The sequence below is a fragment of the Salmo trutta genome, chromosome 2, assembly GCF_901001165.1.
Source record: "Salmo trutta chromosome 2, fSalTru1.1, whole genome shotgun sequence".
Lineage (NCBI taxonomy): Eukaryota > Metazoa > Chordata > Actinopteri > Salmoniformes > Salmonidae > Salmo > Salmo trutta.
The window spans coordinates 56,810,920-56,833,827 of NC_042958.1; the positions used below are offsets into that span (position 1 = coordinate 56,810,920).

Genomic DNA, 22,908 nt, shown 5'->3' on the forward strand with positions numbered 1-22,908 from the left:
CACGGGAGATGGGATCGAAAATGGGTCTGTAGTGACGCCTCAAGCACTGTGATGCAGTGCCTTAGACCACTGCGCCGCTCGGTAATGATATAATATACACTGAGTGTACAAAACATTAGAAACATGACATAGACTGACCAGGTAAATCCAGGTGAAAGCTATGATCCATTAATGAAATGTACTTAAATCAGTGTAGATGAAGGGGAGGAGACAGGTTAAAGTTGAATGTGCAAGCCAAAATATTTAAGTGCCTTTGAACGGGGTATGGTAGTAGGTGCCAGACGCACCGGTTTGAGTGTGTCAAGAACTGCAACTCTGCTGGGTTTTTCACGCTCAACAGTTTCCTGTGTGTATCAAGCATGGTCCACCACCCAAAGGACATCCAGCCAACTTGACACAATTGGGCCAGCATTCCTGTGGAAAGCTTTCGACACCTTGTAGAGTCCATGCCCCGATGAATTGAGGCTATTAGGAGGGCAAAAGGGGGTGCAACTCAATATTAGGAAGGTGTTCCTAATGTTTTGTTCACTCTGTGTATAATAATAATAATAATAATAAAATAATTCATCAAATGCCCATTAGATTACATACCATCCTGTTTTTGGCTGAGTCACACATCAGCCTATTAAAAGGTCCCTCAGATTAGACTCAATGGGACAGCCTCAGAGGCAGGTACCCCGCTGCAGGCACGATAACACGCCACACAACACAGTGAACTCTCAGGCACCTGCTGAGGTAATCCAGGGAGAGGCAAGCTTGGAATTCCACTGCTTTGGGCTGTTATGTGTGGGCTCCAGGTCTGTAGAGCTGGGAGTGGTGGGGCGCCTCTTTGCTGCATACACAGACATACATGATTATCTAAGAAGAGTGTCCTTATATTCCCTCCTGCCCAGCCCATGTCTCCTTCCTTCCTTCCTCAATAATTTGATAATATTGTGTAGATTTCTACCATATTGCTTTCAGCTGATCCAGTCATGCCAGATCAGTGATCATATTGCGCTTTTAAAACAGCCTGTTTAAGCGAGTTGATATACAGGTTCATTATAGAGTCCTTATCTCTGGCATGCAGAAGGTCTATGTGGATTTTTTTTGTCAACACAGTATTTTGACCACTGAGCAAAAGACAGACTAAAAACCAGTATATTATGCCATTTAAAAAAAAAAAGTTCCTACAGTTGTATATTTTGTTTTTCTGGAAGAAACATTTAATAATTTATTAAACATCACTTTTATGATTATTAAATGGAATATAGCTTTTCCAGGCTACATGTTGGACTACTGAGTCACACACATTCTCTCTCTCTCTCTCTCTCTAAATTGGTCTGTCTAGAGCAGCCAAATGAGAGGTGTGTCAGCTATAGGTCTATTCCATAAACGTATATTTCCAACATTTTTTTTTTTATACATGCCAACCAACAGCATTTTAGGGGTCACCAAAAGATGAACCCTATAGGCTGAAGCAGAGATATACACTTTAATCATTAAATTTCAGAATTAACAATGAAGAAAATTGTGCAGAACAAAAAAAATGCTAAACCTTCGTTTTGTTTCTCTGCCTAATTTATTCAAACACTTCAAACACTGAGAGAAGAATGACTTATTTTGAGCTCCAGAGGTTGCTGTTTTTAAACAACACTTTGAGACGAAGGTGCGAATACAAGCAGCGATAAGTATTGAGGATGATCGTAGACCAGTTTTATATGAAATAAGTCTTCGTCGTAAAAAAGACTAGATACTGGTCTTCTAACTAGGCAGGCCTACAACTAGGCTGCTGTCAATTGACCGTGACCTGACTGACCACCTGGTGTAGAGCTGTCAAAGAGTTAATTAAGCATATTAATATTTAGACAGGCTACATAATTTGACGCAAACAGTAGGTTTTAGTGTGTTATTCATTAAATTGTCGTACAAAAAAAATTGCCTATCGTCTAATTAAAATGTCTTTATTCCAGCACCACTCGATGTCCATTATAAATAAACCTGCTCCATATATATATATTTTTTTCGAGAGCCGTTAATAATTTGCATCAATGACACAAATGAGCTGAAAAGTTTATTGGTGGCATTTTTTCTTGTGCTTTAGAAATCTGTCAGATGGAGAAAAGAACACAGCGCAAATGTACCAAGCCCCTGTTATATTATTCAGAATGAATAGGCTACAGGTTAGTCCTAAAACCCGGCCTCATTAGCCCCTCTGCCTGTATTCTCCCCAACCGTGTGCAGACTGAGAGCACGTCTGTGCGCCCATCATTGTGTCCTTTGTATTTCAAAATGCAAATACATAAACTATAGATGCAACCTAATTCAGGATATAGTCTAAAATATAAAATGATGCAATATGTTATGAGAAATGTACAACAAAAAGGAACGGGCTCAAGATGTCATAGTAATCGACATGGTATTGATACTGCTTCATGTAACCTGCCCCTACCCGAGGAAGCAAATGTTGATATAACCTAGATTGATTTAAGTTTATCCTGGAAAGCATGCGCAGTAAACTTTTGGCCCCTATGCCGTGGCTTTTCAAAATTGCTACATTTTGAAACTGGAGAAAATAAGGATGTGCTTTCTATTCATTTTCAGTGGGAGACCGCCCATTTATTGAATCCGCATTTACAAGTAGGCTACTTCAGCCTATTTTGCTATTCCAGCACAAAAGCAAACGGGCGCTTCACTGTCCTGCGTTCCTCACCCAAACTGCCTTCTCTAACTGCACACTCGTCCGCCGGCTTCATCCAGCCTTTTTTCTCTCTCCCTATTTATAAAAACGTCACTTCAAGTCCCTCCCTTTTTGAATGTCATTAGTTTCTTGTGTGTTTCTCCCTGTCAATAATCCTGAATCCAGACTCTCTCTATTTCCATCCCTCTCTATCTGTCAATCAGCGCCGCCTTTGAACTGAAAACCACTCCGACCAACTTCAACTCACTCAATCCGAGCGGCTCAGCTCCATCTCCGGCTTCTTTTTCTGCCAAGATCCCCCTTCTTTTTAGTTTGTACTAACCGCCAGTGCTTGGAAAACGCCAATACAGACTCTAAACTTTAACTCGGATTCTAGATCACCAAGATCAAGGGTTTAAAACTTTGTGTTTTTGCCCCCCAAAATTGCTCGGGAAAATGCCGCAGCTGAACGGCGGTGGAGGGGACGATTTGGGTGCGAACGATGAAATGATTTCCTTCAAAGACGAAGGGGAGCAGGAGGAAAAAATTTCGGAGAATTTATCAGCAGAAAGGGATTTAGCAGATGTCAAATCTTCTCTTGTAAATGAATCAGAAACAAATCAAAACAGCTCGTCGGATTCGGAGGTAAGTGAAATAATCGTAATCGATTGTCCATTCGGTAGTTTGCAACCATTTACTTATTGTGCGCGAAATGTGCAGTGAAACCACGGTATTTAAAAAGTAATGATTTCCCTATGTGTTTCTTTAATGCAACCCCTGTGTTTCGTTGCATTTCAAGGCGGAAAGACGGCCTCCGCCTAGATCTGAAACTTTCAGAGACAAAACAAGAGAAAGTTTAGAGGAGGGTGAGTTTCTGCTTTTCCGTTCACGCTCTTGTCTCTTAGATTTTTACACAATGGCGCTATATGAGCGTACCGAATGAGTTTCTTCTGGAATCTCAGATGCATCAAAGTTTTCAAGGCACTTATAAAAGTTATTCTTTTCCCCCGCCATGTTAGCTGCGAAAAGGCAAGATGGAGGGCTGTTCAAGAGCCCACCGTACCCGGGCTATCCATTTATAATGATCCCCGATCTTACAAGCCCGTACCTTCCGAATGGATCACTTTCTCCAACAGCACGCACAGTAAGTTCGTTTATTTACACCTATACATTAGTGGACACAACCCAAGTAGCCCCTAGAGTCAACGCGCATTGTCACCCAGCTAGGTGTGTTTAGTTGTTAAATGTAGACAGAAGTTTCACAACTTTATGAACTGTACAATGGCATGCATGTCGCTTGCAACACAGTGTTCCTGCATGTTTCTCTGAAGCCGATGGCATTCTGTAGGAGTAGGGATACTCAATGCGTTTCCATCACCTCAAATAAAAACTATTGTATGCAAGGTCATGTGCATATGATGAATAATCTATTTATTGTTCACCTGTGATCAAATTATAATACAAAACATATACATGAATTTTAATAAAAACCTTTCAGTTTATAGTGTACATTTAAAAATGATTCTTGTTCTTCTTGTTATTGTATTATTATGTGAGTTTCAGATAGGCTACTTTTGGCTTTGATTTTATACTGCCCCCTAATATAATGTTGTACTGAGCCTTGGCTAAGTTGTTTTCACAACATCATTGAAAACCTTTTTCACTTTAATGCTTAAAACTCATGACCCATTTAAACCTTCTTAGTTCTGTATAATAACACCTAACACAAGTACGTTTAGATAAATATATCAACATAAAGGAAATTCAGAAAAGCATTGAGAAGGAACCTTATAAAAACAAAACCAATGTGTTGATTAGTTTATTAAACTTGCATCTGTTTAATGGCATTGACATTAGCTGGAAGAGGCCCGTCATTGACAGTTACTTTGAATATGCAGACATTCATATTTTTCCATCAAACATTTAAATCTAAAATAATTGATGTATAGGCTGGAAATAATGTTAGAATTTTACGCTCCGCAGTGTTGCAGCCTATGTACTGCTTGCATACCACTCTAGCTTGTAACGGGTAAACCATCGCTCTTAAAAGCATGTGCCATGTAAAACGTTATTTATGAATAAATTCATCTTATTTATTAGAGGCAATCAGCTTTGCTATAATTATGCAAACTTACTCATTTACTCGCCACCTCCAAGTGCCGCTGGGCTGGGCAATGCTTAAGCGGGATCATTTTTTAAACCATTCTTTTTTTTATGGTTGCAATTACAAGTCTTCGCTTTAGGACCTGTCATCTAATTTTACAAGGTTCAGGCAAAAAAAAACAGGCATTAGGAAATATGAACTTACCTCCATATACGCCTTTTGGTAATGAAATTAATATTTGTTTCCTCAATTTAGTGCATCAGGCACACCTTGAAAATCAACACATGTGATAGGCAGTGCAATGCATCCTTTTGTGTCTGACACATTTTAAGCATGTCTTATAACATGTCTACAAAATAATTGCACAGCTATTTTTTTGTTGTTGTATTTTTTTTTTTTTTTTTACATCTTATTGAATTATCTTGCTATTTGTATATTTTATGATTTGGTGTTTTATTAAATGTGTGTCTCGTGCATATTTGAGACCAATTGCCATTCTTTACCTTTAACACACACACACACACACACACACACACACACACACACACACACACACACACACACACACACACACACACACACACACACACACACACACACACACACACACACTTTAAGCTGGCTTCTTGTTTTAACGGGCAAGGGTTAGTATCTTTTTGTTCACTATAAACCCAGGTCCAGCAGTAGCACACGTAACTTATGTACTCAGCTGATAAGAATAAAGTCATGGAATGCCCTTGCACTGTAAGAAGATGCTGCTGTACATGTCTCAATCTGATCTCGGGTCTGTGTACAGTCTTCCTCCTATTGGCCATTAGTTCAGAGGTCATTCCTAATCAGGAACGTTGTCATATTAGCCTTTTTGGTCACCGTCATCGCCCATCACCTACCTGTATGTAGAATAAGATCATCTGCAAAAATAACATTTCAGAAATGCCTAGTGAACCGTGTTTGCGTTGTAATTGGTTTACAGAGCAAGGCGACATTGCACACGTGATATCATTTTTTTGCACAAATAGAACTGCACTATAAATGTGCAGGACAGCTTTATTCTTCCTGCCCTGAGAGTAGGCTGATGATGGTTTACCTACTGCACTAACCCAACCCTCCTTTTTACACCGTGTGTGTCCAGCCGTTAGAGCTTTGATGTTTTGTGTTCGTTGTATTCATAAATGTATAGCATCAATAATTCACCTGGGCATTGATTATCTGTCTTCCTTCCTAACTAGTAATGAAGGCTGCAGAATATGACTAGTACTGTGTCTGGGATTGGAAATGGCTAGCTCACTCCATTGTTATGTTACGGTTCTTTGACATAGCAGGCGTCGTCGGTTGTCCAATTTTCTAATTTAATCGATTTCCGGTCTCGTTGGTGCAGACGATGCAATACTATTTTTGTAATTCGTGTGTGTGTGTGTGTGTGTGCACATTTTAGTTTTTTGTTTCCATACCTTTAGGCATTTATTGGTCCAATGTGATATGATTGTGATGTTAGTGATGCTACGGTCTTACCACATGAGTTCTCCTTTTTGTCAGCTGGCTGTGATCGTAACATTTTCGGCATGCTTTCTATGCTTCCTGTGATTCCGTTACTGCATGTCTTTTTGAAATGTGTGTGTGTGTGTGTGTGTGTGTGTGTGTGTGTGTGTGTGTGTGTGTGTGTGTGTGTGGAGGTCACTATAATTTGTCTGACCTCAGAGAGCTATAATGAGCGAGAGTTTGTTTTTCCAACCACCTAAGTCTAAAAAGCTGTACAATTTGGGATCATTTAGCAATTTGACATGACGTTGTGCCTAGGGTGTTAGGCCTCCTGCCCTCTTCTCCTCCCTCTTCCCCTCGTTCCTCACTTCCTTCCCCTCCCTCCTTTTTCAACCTCACACAAAGGTCTGCTGGTTCAGTAGGAGCAGGATGAATTGGTGAAGTGGCCTGGCCAGCTAACCCCCGGTGCCATACTATTTCTTGCACATCTCGCTCTCTCTTTCTCTCTCTCTCTCTTTCTCTCTCTCTCTCTCTCTGCGATTGTGCAGATGCTAATGCTAACATGGGTCTTTCTGAAAAGGCGATGGGTTAGCTCCAGTGCTACGGGCTAACGTCACACCTCAACAGGTCTGCAGAGAGGCGAGAGAGCGGGGTTGCAGGAACTCTGGCATAGGGCTGCAGGGCCATAAATCTACTGGCTTTATTTACTGCCTCTCAGACTTTTGAATGTTAAGATATTTGACGCCACCCCTGGCCCCATAATTCCCGGGGCAAGCAGGCTTTTGGCTGGGGTTTTGGGTTTCGTTGTATAATTACGATTAGTTTTAAAAAGGAACAAAAAAAGAGAGAGGGAGAGAGAACACAACACCCAGATTCCACTGGTCTATTTAGAGTGGGGGGAAAAAGACGCTCCCGAAACCTGTGACGATTCCACAGCAAGCCTGGCGAGAAGCGTTGTGTGGTTAGCTATACCAATAGCTTTTTTTTCTCTCTTTTCTTTGTTTCACTTGTATTGTTGCACCAGTATCTCTCCTATTGTGGTAGACCCAGCAATTTAAAAAAAATAATACTACTTCCCTTCACAATTAATGACATGCCATTTTTACATGTTTTTGGAGGGAATGGTGGATTTGTGGCAAGATTATTGCAATTAACATCCGATTTAGCAGTTGAACATCAGCCTGGAAATAGCACCTACTGTAATCCTTTGTGTTTATGTAGATGTGATGGTATGTCCAATATTTTAGAATTGACACAGACAGTATCTTTTTAAATATGTTAGCAGCATATGCATAACAATGGTATATGATGTGGATTATGTGTGTTCTGGTGCAGCTCTGAATGGCTTGTCCCTGCGAGGTGAGGAAAGATAGCTTCATGTGGATTTAGGGGATAGACCCAAACCTTATCAAATCGGCTTTACATGTTAATAGGAGCTAATTGCTATCCGCAGGGGGTTCATGGCACTATGCGTCCACATTTTGTGTTTCACCTCGCAAAGCTCACTCCGAATTTATTAAGGTCGTGATCCTTTTGTCCTGCAAATCACTTTTGTTTACAAAGTATAGTGGAAGCAGGACCCGCTCTCGCTCCCCCTCTCTCTCTTTTTCTCTCTACCCCCCCTCCACTTCTCTGTTCCTCTCATCCCATGCAAGGAAAAGAAAACATCTTTATTTTTCTTGAGCTTGATAAACACCCATAAAAAGTGTAATCTGTTTTGGATTTGAGGGAGTTAAGTTGGGGAGCAAAGTTTGGCACCATTAAACAAAAATTGGGGCCTGCTAGACATTAGCGGCGCACAGCACATTCTCTCAGCTTAATTAGTCCAAACTGTAATTGTTCATGGTCTGCCAATAGGAGTAATGCTCAGGAAAAGTGGAGTTGCACTAAATCGGCCCACGGCTTTTAAAACAATAAATCACTCGCATATTTGTGCCGTGATTCAGATGGAGTCTCGACCTCTCCCATCTCGACATGTGGTAAATTGTAAAGTCAATGAATCGCAGATGTAGAGAAAGAGGGGGGGGGGGGGGGTTAGAGAGGGAGAGTACAGTAAGGTTTTGTTAGCGCCTGGTGAATGAATGGAAAAGATTTGCGCTGTAAATATTTACAGAGATTTTTTTTCCCCCCTCGTTGGCAGGGCTTAATTGTCTTATGCTGATGATGTTGGCAGGCTAAGCTGTGTGAAAGCATACAAAACTCTCCCATCGGCTGGTTTGAAATGACACGCAGAAAAAAGAAGTCAGTCCAACACGTTTGTGGGCGTGTTTTTAACGTGGGTTTTTAAATACTGTGATGGGAGTAGTTCCCTACTGGTAGTGAATAAGGTTTGGGTAGAGTTCATGCTTCTTCTTTCCCCCTTTTGGTTACCTATCAAACCTATGCGATGGGTCTTTGTGTAATAGGACTCTAAATCTAAGGTTATCAAAAAGGTGATGGATTTCATTCAATTGTAATAGATCTATAACTGAAATATACAATGTTTCTTCCTCAATAGAACTGCGGCTGGTAAAGCAAATTGCATAGACTACCGACAAAACACTTTCACCCCTAACCTTCCACTTCCCTATCGCTGGGCCATACCGCTGTATGCTATTCTGTTTAAAAAAACAGCATTGGCTTAGCAGCTGTGGACTGGTGCTCCCCTCTTCTTCCCTTCCACTCACCCCCTCTCTCCCTTTCCCTCTATCTCTCTGTCTCTGTCTCCCATGCATTTCCATAAAGCTCAACACAAAGATCTCACTGTACATCTGGAATGCAACTTTTGTCATCTGTTACGTATAGTCTTGCTGCCGGCCCACAGGGCTTGGGGCTCTCTGAAACATGGAAATCTAATGACTGCCTATCTGTGTGTGTGTGTGTGTGTGTGTGTGTGTGTGTTTGCATGTGTGTCCCATATATGTACGGCACAGTATGTGCATGCAATATGAACTCATATATTTGATGTTCTATGCTCCCTAGATCCGACACATGTAAAATGCATGGCTGTTCCCTGAATTTCAAGGAGCAGTTCTTATGGTTCTTTGTTGTATTGTCCTTATACCTTTAAATTGTTCTGATACAAATGCACGTGTTGGGAGCGTCGGATGAGTTAGCCCTGGACTGCTAGTCGAGATGTCAAGGCTTACCTCGCAGGCAATGACTCCTTACATAGACAGTCTCACCCCTTTATTCTGTAATTCTACTGAAGCTCAAAGATTCTTTTCTCTTTCCATCAATTATAGAATCAATATAGTTTAGAGCGGGTGGTAGCAAGGTGTTGTATTCCTTTACAATAGAGCTGGAGTTTTGCACTGCAACCAGTACAAAGATACCATATTTGGGGTATTTGGATCCCCATTATCTGTTGTAATATCAGCAGCTACTCTTTCTTGTGTCCACAAATAGCTCTGTGGTACATCTGTAGTATTGATTGTCTGTTTAATGATCATTTCATGATCGTCATACCGTAGACCTTTTTATAGGGAAAAACTGTATCATTAAGTGTGTTGCAGTTTTGAAATGCATGTGCAAGGTCTTTTACTGTATGTTTTTTGAGGAAATAATGATTGATGCTATTATTGATAACATTTAGACTAGGTATATTTATGTTTTGTCTGTGTGCATATTTCCATAAACTCATTCATTCAAGCCCAGCAGCGAAAGGAGTTTACCAGCGGCGTGGGAGAGAATGCGCTGGGTGGGGGTGGGGGGGGGTTAAGAAAAGCGGGAAATGCGTCCAGCAATGTGTGTGTGTGTGTGTGTGTGTGTGTGTGGGTGGGGGGGGGGTCGCACAAAGGCCGGTTGAATAGGGCGCATAATTGCTGTTAATGCCGGGCAATGAGAACAGCGACAGTTCCTGGTTAATGTCCAAATAATAGTGCCTCCAGGCCTCACATTTACCCCCCCCAAAAAAACAGCGGGACTAGGAGAAGGGGGGGGGGGCAAGTTTATTGCCGAGCTTGATGGACAGGCCATGTGTGTGGCTTTTCCTCTTAATGAATCTGGCCAGTTCTCTACAGTATTTACCTCCTCCTGTGTCCACGTCTCATCATCAAAATGTCCGCCCTAAAAGCGTTGGTGGGCGAGAGGATTGTGTGACAGTGGGGGAATTTGGTGGTGCCAGGCATATGTTTGGATTGGAGTGTGTTTGGGGAGGGTCAAAGTGCAGAGTGCTTTCTGTTGGGAAAAGAGCTGCCTCTCTGACCCTTTTATGACGAGTGATAGGAGTGGTTGAGTGTGTGTGTGTGTGTGTGTGTGGGTGTGTGTACGCAGCTCACACGCCTGTGTGTCTGCGGTTTGTGTAACACTATCACAACCCCTAATGATCATGTTGGGCTATATAATAACTAGCCGTGCCAATGTGCACGATCACCTGTGGTAGGGCTGCCTTTTATGGATGTGGTAGAACGCTCTAGAATGTTCCACGGTGCGGAAATCTCACTCAGGAGGCCTTGGTGTTTTGGGAGAAGTGATTATGAATAATTGCCTGCAATGTTTGGAGAAAATATGTGAACCCTTCAGGACATTCATCCCTGTAGCATCTCAACATTGTTATGAACTACAACAAACCTATATTTTTAACTTGAAAGGGAAAAGAAATTGCATCTATAAAGTCATTGTCATTACAATATTAGGTCCTGCGTTAAAAGATGCATCAGTCTTACCAGTGTATCCTGTTATGATGATTATCTGCCGTATTTAATGTATTCACAAATGTCAAGGGTTTCTGTATTTGTAAAGAGCATAGATAATTTGACATCCTTGTCCAGTTTGTGATTGCAATTTTTAGTTTATTCGGATAATCTGGACCCAAACATTTTGAGATGTGAGGGACCGTTTTGTATTAAACACATAATTGAGAAGGGAAAGGTGATAAAACGATGCATTTTTTATATTCTAATTAAACTCTTAATTGTGGGAGGATAAGCTCTGAGGAGTGCTGTGTGTGTGTGTGTTTGTGTGTGTGTTTGTGTGTGTGTGTGTGTGTGTGTGTGTGTGTGTGTGTGTGTGTGTGTGTGTGTGTGTGTGTGTGTGTGTGTGTGTGCACTAATGAGGTGATTGTTTGTTTTTTTGCTGTTAAAGGTTGGTTCATAACTGCTTGAAAAGGTGAGGGAGTTTTAGAGCCACAGCAGAAATAAATTCATCTACTAATCTCCGGATTATTCTGGGATTTAGAACAAAATGTTGCGGAGATTACTGACTGTATGTAAAAATGCACAAGGCTAATGAAATTTAAGCCCTTTGCACACACGCAATGTGGAATACTGAGAGATTGTCCGGGTCTGTGCACCAATTTCCCAATAGATTAAGAGCAAATTTCTAGTGTCCACTCTTTTGCTGCCCATTAGAAATCTATTTGCGCACGATAATATTGCCCCTCTTAAAAAGGACAGCTTTGGGTACAGTAGATAACATATCACGAGAAGTACTGGTCACATGGGCTCCTAGTAGGCTGTAGAGTAGATTGAATACCACATCTCATTCTGTTGTGGGATATAATTGTATGTTGTGGTCTGTGTGTTTGAGTGGGTGGTGGGGTGGGGTCGTTTGTGTGAAAAGCATAGGTTTAAATCTCCCTAATGCACTCTGCTCCACTGAGGAATGGGGGCAGCAGTGTTTAGGGTCAATTCCAAACGTGAGGAAATTGACTCCCAGCACTGAGTGAATTGTCAATTGGCTCCCCAAGGGGTCAAAGTGAATTGAGTGTCTGTTTGGACAACTGGCCTGAGGTAGGATGACTGGCCTTCACTGTCAGCCAGAGGCGATGGATGCGGACTGAGGACCAAATCAACTGAAAAGCAGAGGGAATTTTGCCCTGTTGAAGTGGAGGACAATTAGATTCAGCAAGGTTGAAATAAGGTTTGGGTTTAAATCATGACCTGTTGTTCACAGTCCTGTAGCACTAAGATCGATATCTACAGGGAAAAGGAAGTTGACTCTGATTTTCTATATTAGGCCTATTATAGTGATATAACAGGTTTGATTGACAGTCAATTGAAAGGATTTACATGGTGTCATAATAATAGAAGATAAAAAGGAAGATGTTTGAGAACTTAAGTGATTTAATGAAATATAGAACGTGGTCCACATAATCGACAGTAAGCGTCTCGGGCGCCATCGTGTCATTTTGCGGGGGTGGACAATGAAGGGTCATGTGACGTCTGTCACGGTGCCCTTTAGAACGAGGAGTTTCTTTTATCTCCCCCTTATCTTGTTTTTTTATCTTCCCCTTTACTTCCCCTCTATCTTTATGGAGCACCGTGCTTTGCATTTTTCAAATACCAATAAAGATAAATTGCTGGCTTTGTCATAACAGGTGGTGTTGAGTGGCAAGATTTCAGTTTTAACTCTTGATATTCTGGTTAGCTCATCTGCCTGTGCCCATGTGACTACGCTAGCATTTTATGTGAACAAATAAAACCCATTCAGACACCACAGTGGTCAAAGTAAACCTGTTATGGCCATTATGTGTTTAAATATGTATTTGTCTTTGGAGGATGACCCCGAGGGCTTTTTGACTTTACACTGAGTCTCTCTCTGGTCCGCCCTGCACTGAGGCCTCAGTGGAGAGCAGCTGCTCTGATAGGGCCAGGCGGCCGGAGGAATTCTCTGCTGTTTAAACAGTGGGTCGTCTCAGTGCCGGCCTGAAGGACCGGAGGGAAGGAAGTTCCTCTGTGTTTACATAGCTGAATTGTTCTGTGGGCCCCAGAGCGTCTAATGCACTACTGTTCAAACACTACACAAGTGTAGAAATGACCCCTACCCACACCAGTGTTCACAGCTTTAGCCTGGTCTGTCTGTGTGTGGCTGCTCACGACCCTCATTTACTACATACCACAACCATGGCTGGCTGTCGTTTGCGTGATTGAGGTTTGCGTGGTTGATATTAAAGAATTGCAAGGTTTGAGTTGAGAAAGAGTGGGGTTTAGATAGATAGTTCCACCAGGGCCTTGCCTACTGGGCAGCCAGACATTGACATACAGTGAAGTCATCAGACTAATTGTTGTTCGAATGACCTGTTATGATCCGATGACAAATCTCCCTCACTCCCGCCATTGGAGCGGAAAATGTAGCCGGGATTGGCATGATGTTAGCGAGTGTGTAAACTGCGCTTCAACAAGATGGATAAATGCAATTATTGGCCAGACCTGAGGAGGGGGAAATCCATTTAAAGCCTGTAACGCTAAGCAGAGGTCATGGTTAATTCATTTGGCCAATTTATGGGTGATGTATGAGTGTCGGGGCACATTAGTCAGGGAGAGGGAGTTGGGCCTCAGTGTCCGTCCGCCTGCGTGTGTGTTACGGGGGGAGGTTGGCGTTGAGAAGCGCTACTGTAGAAAAACACAAGTCTCCTTGGGACAAGACTCCCTTGTTTTCTCCTCCTCCCTACCCACTCCTCCCTACCTCCTCCTCCCTCTGCCTGCCATTTCGGCAGATAATACAAATGGACCCTCGGCAGGGAAATTACAAAAAGATACACTGAGTGCAGAAAAGCGGGACTGCTGTGCAAATGAGGCGGGGAAAGGGGCGGTGGTCGGATGTGGCAGAGTGAGCACCGGCAGCATCTCCATACCAGGGGCTGCAGCACTCAATCAGGCTCAGTCCTCTGCCCCAGCACCCAGCCTGAACACTAACCCTCCCCCTATATAGCGCACATAAAGTATATTATGGGTATAGAAGCACTAGTAGTAGTAATAGTAGAAGGTTTCACAGTAGCTGCGGCAGTGTCAGTTGTAGCTGTTGTTGGACTGTCCAACTCAATTCCACACTCCCTGACCCAGCTAGACTTTGATACTCTCAGTGAACTCAGGGGAGTTTACAATTAAGTTACAATTACAGCGTGGATTCCGACGTTTAATCCAGGCACACAAGGCTCAGGGCCTCAGCCCCAGGCAGTCTTACCTATCTGTGCTTCTCACTGTTCCCTTAAAAAAACAACGCACTGTACAGGTAACTGCCAAAATAAAGGAAACACTCCGAGTAAATGAGGGATACAAAGTATACTGAAAGCAGGGGCTTCATCACACAGGTGTGGTTCCTGAGTTAATTAAGCAGTAAACATCCCATTATGCTTAGGGTCATGTCTAAAATTGCTGGGCAGGGCATTATTTTGGATACCATGGCTATGCCCCCATAGGATGACAATGCCCCTATCCACAGGGCACGAGTGGTCACTGAATGGTTTGATGAGGATGTAAACGATGTAAACCATATGCCATCTCATTCACCAGATCTCAACCCAATTAAACACCAATGGGAGATTCTGGAGTGGCGCCCGAGAAAGTTTTCCACCACTGTCAACAAAACACCAAATGATGGAATTTCTTATGGAAGAATGTTGTCGCATCCCTCCTATGGAGTTCCAGACACTTGTAGAATCTATACCAAGGCGCATTGAAGCTGTTCGGGCTCATGCTGGCCCAATGCCCTATTAAGACACTATGCTGGTGTTTCCTTTATTTGGGCAGTTACCTGTATGTTACTCAACTCTCATAGAAGTGTTTTTTTTTTAAAACAGTGGACCAATCATCTTGTCTCTCTCGCAATCTCTAGGCTATTTAAAATGGAAAGATTTGGCCTGCTCTGGACACAGTCATTGTCTCCCGAGAGAGAAACCACTCGACAGTTACGCAAGTGGAGCGCGATGCAAAAACAAACCGGTGGTTACAGCAGGGTGGGCGAGAGACTGGGGGAAGCAACAATTTACAGCTCCAAGCCACAGATTGAATCAAGGGTTGTATATCTGAGAGACATGAGGATATCTCTAGCCATGGTATTGAGGCTTTGTAAGTGGTCTGGATAACACTTAAGTGCCTCTTGGTTAGGATGTTGCAGTGCGTGTAGTCTACTGTGTGTGTGTGTGCTGTCAGGAGGTGAGAGTTCGTGTTTTTCACCTGCCTTCCAGGCAGCGAGCTTTAGTTACTGTGTGAATGCTGGGACTTGTCAGAGACAGGTGTCAGAGCTGCCTGCCATGGCGCTCACCCTGCCACACACACAGCAGCTTGGAGGGCAGGAGTCCATGGCCGTGGTGAAGGGGTAAGGAGACGGCATTCGGTGGAATTCTTCACCCTAATCTCAGCAGGGATCAGTTGGTCTGAAACTACTGTAGTCCCATTGCTTAGTGTTGTTAGTAAGCCACAGGATGCTACTCCTGTGGACCGGTATTGACATTTGATTAAGGATGTGGACCGGTATTGACATTTGATTAAGGATGTGGACCGGTATTGACATTTGATTAAGGATGTGGACCAGTATTGACATTTGATTAAGGATGTGGACCAGTATTGACATTTGATTAAGGATGTGGACCGGTATTGACATTTGATTAAGGATGTGGACCGGTATTGACATTTGATTAAGGATGTGGACCGGTATTGACATTTGATTAAGGATGTGGACCGGTATTGACATTTGATTAAGGATGTGGACCGGTATTGACATTTGATTAAGGATGTGGACCGGTATTGACATTTGATTAAGGATGTGGACCAGTATTGACATTTGATTAAGGATGTGGACCAGTATTGACATTTGATTAAGGATGTGGACCGGTATTGACATTTGATTAAGGATGTGGACCGGTATTGACATTTGATTAAGGATGTGGACCAGTATTGACATTTGATTAAGGATGTGGACCAGTATTGACATTTGATTAAGGATGTGGACCGGTATTGACATTTGATTAAGGATGTGGGCCAGTTTGCAGTATAGGCCTAGTGATTGGAGCTGTAGACTCAGGTCCTTCCAGCTTGCCAGAGCAGAAGCTTGTGGTCCTGTATGACTCAGTCGGTAGAGCATGGCGCTTGCAACGGCTGGATCGTCGGTTCGATTCCCAGGGCCACCCATACGTAAAATGTATGCACGCATGACTGGAAGTGGCTTTGGATGAAAGCATCTGCTAAATGACCTATATTATTAGAATATGTTATCTCCCTTTGTCAACTTGTCTGCTATTCCCCCACACTTTAACGGCGATATCATGGCAGAGTTGGAGATTACAACGGGGAACTCTTATTTCCAGGGCCACGGAGTGGATGTGTGTGAGAGACTAACTCTGCCCACCAACCCTACTCCTCCTCATCCTGTAACTTGGCCTGCGGGATCGCTTTGCGGACCTCCACATTTTCTGAATCGCTCTGGAAGAATCCCTCTTTCTCAATTTGACATGTAGTTGGTAACATCCAGCCATCCTCCCTCCTTCCCAGTCGCTCACACGCCCTCTTGCGAGAGCAACTGCTGACCGCGCTCTATAGGCCGAGGGAATTCCTCACCCCGACTCAAAGAAACTGCTTGGAAGTTTTTATATGTTCCGAGGGTCGTTTTACAGCAGAGGACGTGCCACTCGACGCAACTGTTCCCATTTAGCGGGGAGCTGTCGGTCTTATTAGGGTCGTGAGGGGGCCAAATGTTTTTCACAGCCATTATATATGGATTCAGAATTGGCCGCGTCTGAAAATGACTCAACCTGGTGAGTCAGTCTCAGCTTGACCCGTATATATCCCCCTGGAAGTTCCTGTGCTGGTTTAGCCCATGTTGCTCCATTCTAATCCAGGAGAAGAGGTGCGAGTCGCCATAGTGTTCTTGTTGGGAGGGGAAACGTTTGTGTTGCATTGATGTTCTCCTTGTCCCTATGATGGTTAGGGTAGATTAATAGCCCTCTTCCAGCCTTTTGGGCTCCAGCCCCCAGTGGCATGAAGCTCCGTATACATGTCGAAGAACATGACACCCCTGGGTGCAACCAATCAGGGCAAGATATATACCCAATGACCAACCGGGCAGCCAATCAGCCAGAGGATTTACAACCCGAAAGACCAAAGCATTTATCTCTGTTGGCTCGATTAACGCCTAACTTCAAGTATTTATACGAGCATCGGTGCAGGAATATTTGTGCTATTAAGTTCTAGCCAAAACTAACCAGGATTTGTGTCTTCATTGGTTTTGGCCGTGACATTTTGTAATCGTATCAATATCAAATCAATATCAGTATCAGTGTTGGTTTCAAGCATGTCTGAGTAGCCAACACATTCGAGCTGATTGGCCAGAGTTTGAGATGCTTGGGGAGCTGTGATCAGAGACGCTGGGAAGCCAACCTCTAATTATTCACAGAAGCCATTGGCAGGAAGAGCGAAGCATCGGCAGGTTGGACACTGAGCAGAGCTCGCTCACTGCTGGGTTTTTAGGAAAGGAGCCGAGCCCCGGGATGTTCCCCAAAGACAACTGCTGGTCCCAGAGAAAACCGTAAACCAAATGTCTTCCCTCTCTCCTTTTAAAGGCCCAATGCAGTCCAAAACGGGCTTTACATGTGTTTTATATATATTTCCACACTGAGGTTGGAACAATACTGTGAAACTTCAGCCAGTTTTGGTGGGATGGAGTAAAAGGCCTTTAAAATGTGCAGTTGTGTAACACAACACAATGTTGGAGGTGCTGTGCGTGCAATTGGCTGCCTCCAATGTCATTCTATAGAATTTGGCCGTACGTCCAAATTGTGTAATAACGCCCTTTTGTGGGGGAAAACTCATTCTGATTGGCTGGGCCTGGCTCCCCAGTGGGTGGGCCTGGTTGCCATTGCTGCACCCCTGCCCAGTCATGTGAAATCCATAGATTAGGGCCTAATGAATTCATTTTAATGGACTGATTTCCTTCTATGAACTGTAACTTGTTCAGTATAAATTGCTCTTGTTATGTGGTTTACCAAACTAGGGTGTTGGGAGCTGACATGTTTTGCATAGGCCCGTGATTTTTGTTCCTTCATCAAAAATAAGGGTCTGTTTTCACTGGCCCTGAATATAGTATTATAGATAGATATATATTTTAGAAAACGAACACCGCCCTGCGCTTGTGTTCTTCACGCTGTTTTGATCCCCGTCACAGATGCTTGGCAGGAGGCACATCTGCTCTCCCCACCCCACACTTGTAGCACAAATCCTGTTTTGTGGTGTTTTTGTGTGCCATAATTGAGCAAATAACATCAGTAATGATTCAATTGGGTATAAAGTAATTGAGAGGCGGCCTGCTTGCCATCTGTCTGGTGAGATTACTGTTTCTGTGTAATTAAAAGTGTGACCTTGTGGCCGTGGTGAGAGGTGCCAGTGGGCAGTCAGAACCACAGGCCTGGACTGGGCTCTTTTCTTTTAAGAGGTGGTGGGGGTAGTGGCGGTTTAGCAGGGCGGTAAATATAGCACAGGGCAATAGAGTGGAGCTAAAGTGGCATTCTCCTTTACATGGGATGTGCCCTGTATACACACAAGTACTGGTCCGTGTCAAAGCCCCAAAACCTGCCACAATTTGTAGGGGGAGAGAGGAGCCCCACAAAGTCATGGTGATCCTTGTGTGCATCCAGTGTAACCACGAGAGGGCGGAGAGGTAGGGGGAATGAGGGGGGCCGAGGGGATATCTGTTTTTGCTCTGCTTTCACGTGTGGTTTTGTTTTGACTCCTGAGGTTCAGTTTCCCTTGGACAGTGTCCAGAGACTACAGAGCCTGCTTTTTGCACCCCTCCTCCACAAAGTGAAGAGGTCTGTAAGACCTGGAATTGGATTTGAGATTTGATCTTGTTGCATGTAGTAAACAGGACATTAAAGACAAGGAGATGGGGTTAATGAGTGTGTGTGCGTGCGTGTGTGTGTGTGTGTGTGTGTGTGTGTGTGTGTGTGTGTGTGTGTGTGTGTGTGTGTGTGTGTGTGTGTGTGTGTGTGTGTGTGTGTGTGTGTGTGGTATGCATATTCTCTGCACCCTCATTGTGGTAACACACACTCAGATCAGGAAAGGAACTAAAACAACTATACCATGATTACACATAGCCTACACACACACACACACACACACACACACACAAACACACACAGGATGCTTGGCTGAAAAAGACATTGGACCATGTTACCCGTGTGGGCTGGAAGCCGTCTTGCAATACTTCCGCTAAGACGGTGAGGGGAGAGAACAAAAATATCCATTTTAATTACTATGGTTTGCTATGGCGCTGCCACAGTGTGGATGGCAGGCCCGGGTGAGGTGGCACCGGCCATAGGGGACCGAGACTGGGCGAGCCTCCAGGGGAATTACAGGGTGCTCAGGGCAAGAAATAGATCTGGCGGCCTCCACTGCCTGCCACCCCTTCAGCAGTCTGCCTGCTCCCCTTCAGCTGTCTGCCTGCTCCCCTTCAGCTGTCTGCCTGCTCCACTTCAGCTGTCTGCCTGCTCCCATTCAGCTGTCTGCCTGCTCCACTTCAGCTGTCTGCCTGCTCCCCTTCAGCTGTCTGCCTGCTCCACTTCAGCTGTCTGCCTGCTCCCCTTCAGCTGTCTGCCTGCTCCACTTCAGCTGTCTGCCTGCTCCCCTTCAGCTGTCTGCCTGCTCCACTTCAGCTGTCTGCCTGCTCCCATTCAGCTATCATCCCTGAGTGCTGCTGTTGCCATCTCTTCCCACTTTCCACTAACTATTGCTTCTCCGGCGATAATTGGAGAAAGGTACTCCCACATACGCGGCCTCGTCCTTCAAAGTATCTTTGTTTGACGTAGTCAGTATTTCAGTCAATAGACCTGTGTAGGGGCAGGCCTAGATGTTCACCATGTGAGGAAAAAAAACCATATGTTTTCAGTGTAGCAATATTTGGGCTATGTTTCTAGATTTTACCTCTTTTTTTCCCTTTTCAGTGTTTTGTTGTACTTACTACCTCTCGGGTTATGTGTGTCTCTTCTTCTTTACGTCTCTTCCACTCTTCCTCTCCCCTTGCTCTCTCACTCACAGTGTGTGCTCTGATTACCTCTCCAAACTGGCAATAAGTTGATAGCTTTACAGAGATGATGTAAGCCCATGCCCTAGGGTATATCAGGTTGGATTTCTCCTGCTTTATCTTGTAAAGCCTAAATTAACAGCTGGTTTGGTTTGAGTTCTTCTGGATCTGACTAAAGGATTAGTCTTCGTTCTCGTGTGAGTCGATCTAGTTAGATTTATTGCAGGTCTATCAAAAAAGATCAATGGGAGTCCTTTTTGAAAAGTAAATCCTTAATCGTTCTTTGCACTTAGGTGTCATCATTGGGACTTTTTTTCTCTCTCACACTCCCCCCGTCCTATTCCCCCCGTCCTCGTCTATCCTCCTGTCTTTTCTTCCCCCTAACCCGTCGTTGATAGGGAGGGAGCTAGCGATCTGCCCTGTCAATGGATGGTATTCTGCGGTATCACCCGATGGATTTTTCTCTTGCTCATTAGCTATCCATCACACCGAGGCAGACTGAAGTCGAGATTTAGCAACACAAGCCCTGATCACACCTGAAACATGCCCCACCTGCTAATTTCCTTTATATTTTCAAGTTCATCCACCCATTTCTGGTCATGGCCTGAATGTAAAATGAACGTCAAAAGTAGATTTTTTCCCCCTTCATTTTAGCTAACCCTAACCATTTTCCTAAACTTAACCTAATTCTCCTAACCTGCTACGTTAATTCTCCTAACCTGCTACGTTAGTTCTCCTAAACTTAACCTAATTCTCCTAACCTGCTACGTTAATTCTCCTAACCTGCTACGTTAATTCTCCTAACCTGCTACGTTAGTTCTCCTAACCTGCTACGTTAGTTCTCCTAACCTGCTACGTTATTTCTCCTAACCTGCTATGTTATTTCTCCTAACCTGCTATGTTATTTCTCCTAACCTGCTATGTTATTTCTCCTAACCTGCTACGTTATTTCTCCTAACCTGCTACGTTAGTTCTCCTAACCTGCTACGTTAGTTCTCCTAACCTGCTACGTTATTTCTCCTAACCTGCTATGTTATTTCTCCTAACCTGCTATGTTATTTCTCCTAACCTGCTACGTTAGTTCTCCTAACCTGCTTCATAAGTTCTCCTAACCTGCTATGTTATTTCTCCTAACCTGCTACGTTAGTTCTCCTAACCTGCTACGTTAACTCTCCTAACCTGATTCATAAGTTCTCCTAACGTGCTTCATAAGTTCTTCTAACATGCTATGTTAATTCTCCTAACCTGATTCATAAGTTCTCCTAACCTGCTTCATAAGTTCCTCTAACATGCTATGTTAATTTTCCTAACCTGATTCATAAGTTCTTCTAACCTGCTTCATAAATTCTCCTAACCTGCTACGTTAATTCTCGTAACCTGCTTCATAAATTCTCCTAACCTGCTACGTTAATTCTCCTAACCTGCTACAGAAAGCCAAAAGCTTCTAGCCATGAACCCCATTTCTGACTCTTCCCCCACAGTGCAGCCATCACTCAGGTTTGCTCTAGTATGGATACAGAGACAGAACAGGTACTTTTCAACCATCTGGATACAGTTCATCTGGTGTTGCCATCCTTGCCTTGAAATCAAGACTAGGATATAGTCAACCTTTTTATAAGTTCCTTGTTTCTCAGGTTCATATAGAGAAAGTGGCATGTTGGATTGTTATTCTTGTAGAAAATAATTTAGCCATAGGGAAGTGGTTCATTATGTTGTCAAGGGGAATGTCTGCCATATCGAATGATCTACCTTTTGTGTGCTGCATTTCTCTATGCTATATGCACTATTTCCCAATGAAATTCAATAACCTAACCTAACAATTTACTTAAAGGTCAATGAAAGCCGGAATGTCTTATAGATTGGACATATTGGAGCTGTATGCGACTGAATAGCAGCACAGATCTTTTCCTTCAACTATTCATTTACATTGGGAAGTGCCCCATCTGTTTTGTGTTTACATACAATACCATAGCACTTGAGCAAGAGGATACTTTTGTAGTTCTTGTCGACAAGTTCTAGCATAATGTATACATGCAGCCACTCATAACCTAGGCTTACTTGTACTCAGACACACACAAAGATGTGGAAATGCAGGCAGTCCAGAGGACCTGGCAGCTGTTGCGAAACAAGATCCGGACGTGTTTTATGCCCCTCCCCCTCCCCTTCTCTCTCTCTTTCTTTCCATTCTCCCTCTCTCTCTCTTCCTCCTATTCCTCCAACAACGGGCTGATTATGTCGTACCTCCATTCTTTTTTTCCCACTCCTCCCTCTCTCAAGGCCATGACTCTTAAGGAATCTGTAACTTGAAGAATGGGGCTGTGGCGGTGACCCCAAGGGTAGATGAACAAACCTGACCGACGTTGATACTGGCTGGGCTTTTAGATCTGTGTGTTGGGCGTAAGACTGCGTACATGTGTCTGTTTCTACGCTATTCCGTGTGCTAGTTGGTTTATAGATGGCAGGATGGCGACCTGCATGGATGGTAGCGTTGTCCGAGTTCTCTCAAGGATGTCTCCTCCCATTGAGGAAGTGATGAAAGGATGAACATGTTTTCCACCCTCCTCATCCATCCTCAACGGTGCGCCTCCATCCTCAACGGTGCGCAACGGTGCGCCTCCATCCTCAACGGTGCGCCTCCATCCTCAACGGTGCGCCTCCATCCTCAACGGTGCAACGGTGCGCCTCCATCCTCAACGGTGCGCCTCCATCCTCAACGGTGCGCCTCCATCCTCAACGGTGCGCCTCCAGCACCTCCATCCTCAACGGTGCACCTCCTTTGCCTCGCACCACTTTGGAGTTGTCATCTTTATTTAGATCAGATTGTGTGTGTGTGCGTGTATGTGTGTCTGTGTGTCTGTTTGTGTGTGTGTGCAGCAAAAGCTTGGGGCCGATCGATGTCAAGTTCAGGTGTGTCCTCCTCGTAGGTATGGCTAGCTGGCAGACCAGGGGTGGA

The 22,908-nt window shown here is 43.8% G+C and overlaps 1 protein-coding gene across 28 annotated transcripts in view; it reads left to right on the forward strand.

The window, feature by feature from the left end:
• The first annotated feature begins 2,664 nt into the window (after positions 1–2,664).
• LOC115158068 (transcription factor 7-like 2) overlaps positions 2,665–22,908 on the forward strand; it is a 116,829-nt gene continuing 96,585 nt past the window's right edge. For 5 of the 28 annotated variants that reach the window (XM_029706572.1, XM_029706635.1, XM_029706644.1 and 2 more), the window contains exons 1-3: positions 2,666–3,304; positions 3,459–3,525; positions 3,679–3,803. In XM_029706572.1, coding sequence (XP_029562432.1) covers positions 3,116–3,304; positions 3,459–3,525; positions 3,679–3,803 — 381 coding nt within the window. In that variant the 5' untranslated portion in view covers positions 2,666–3,115. Of the gene's footprint in view, positions 3,305–3,458; positions 3,526–3,678; positions 3,804–22,908 lie in introns of all 28 variants that reach the window. The other 23 variants (XM_029706625.1, XM_029706653.1, XM_029706688.1 and 20 more) reach the window with 7 other exon arrangements.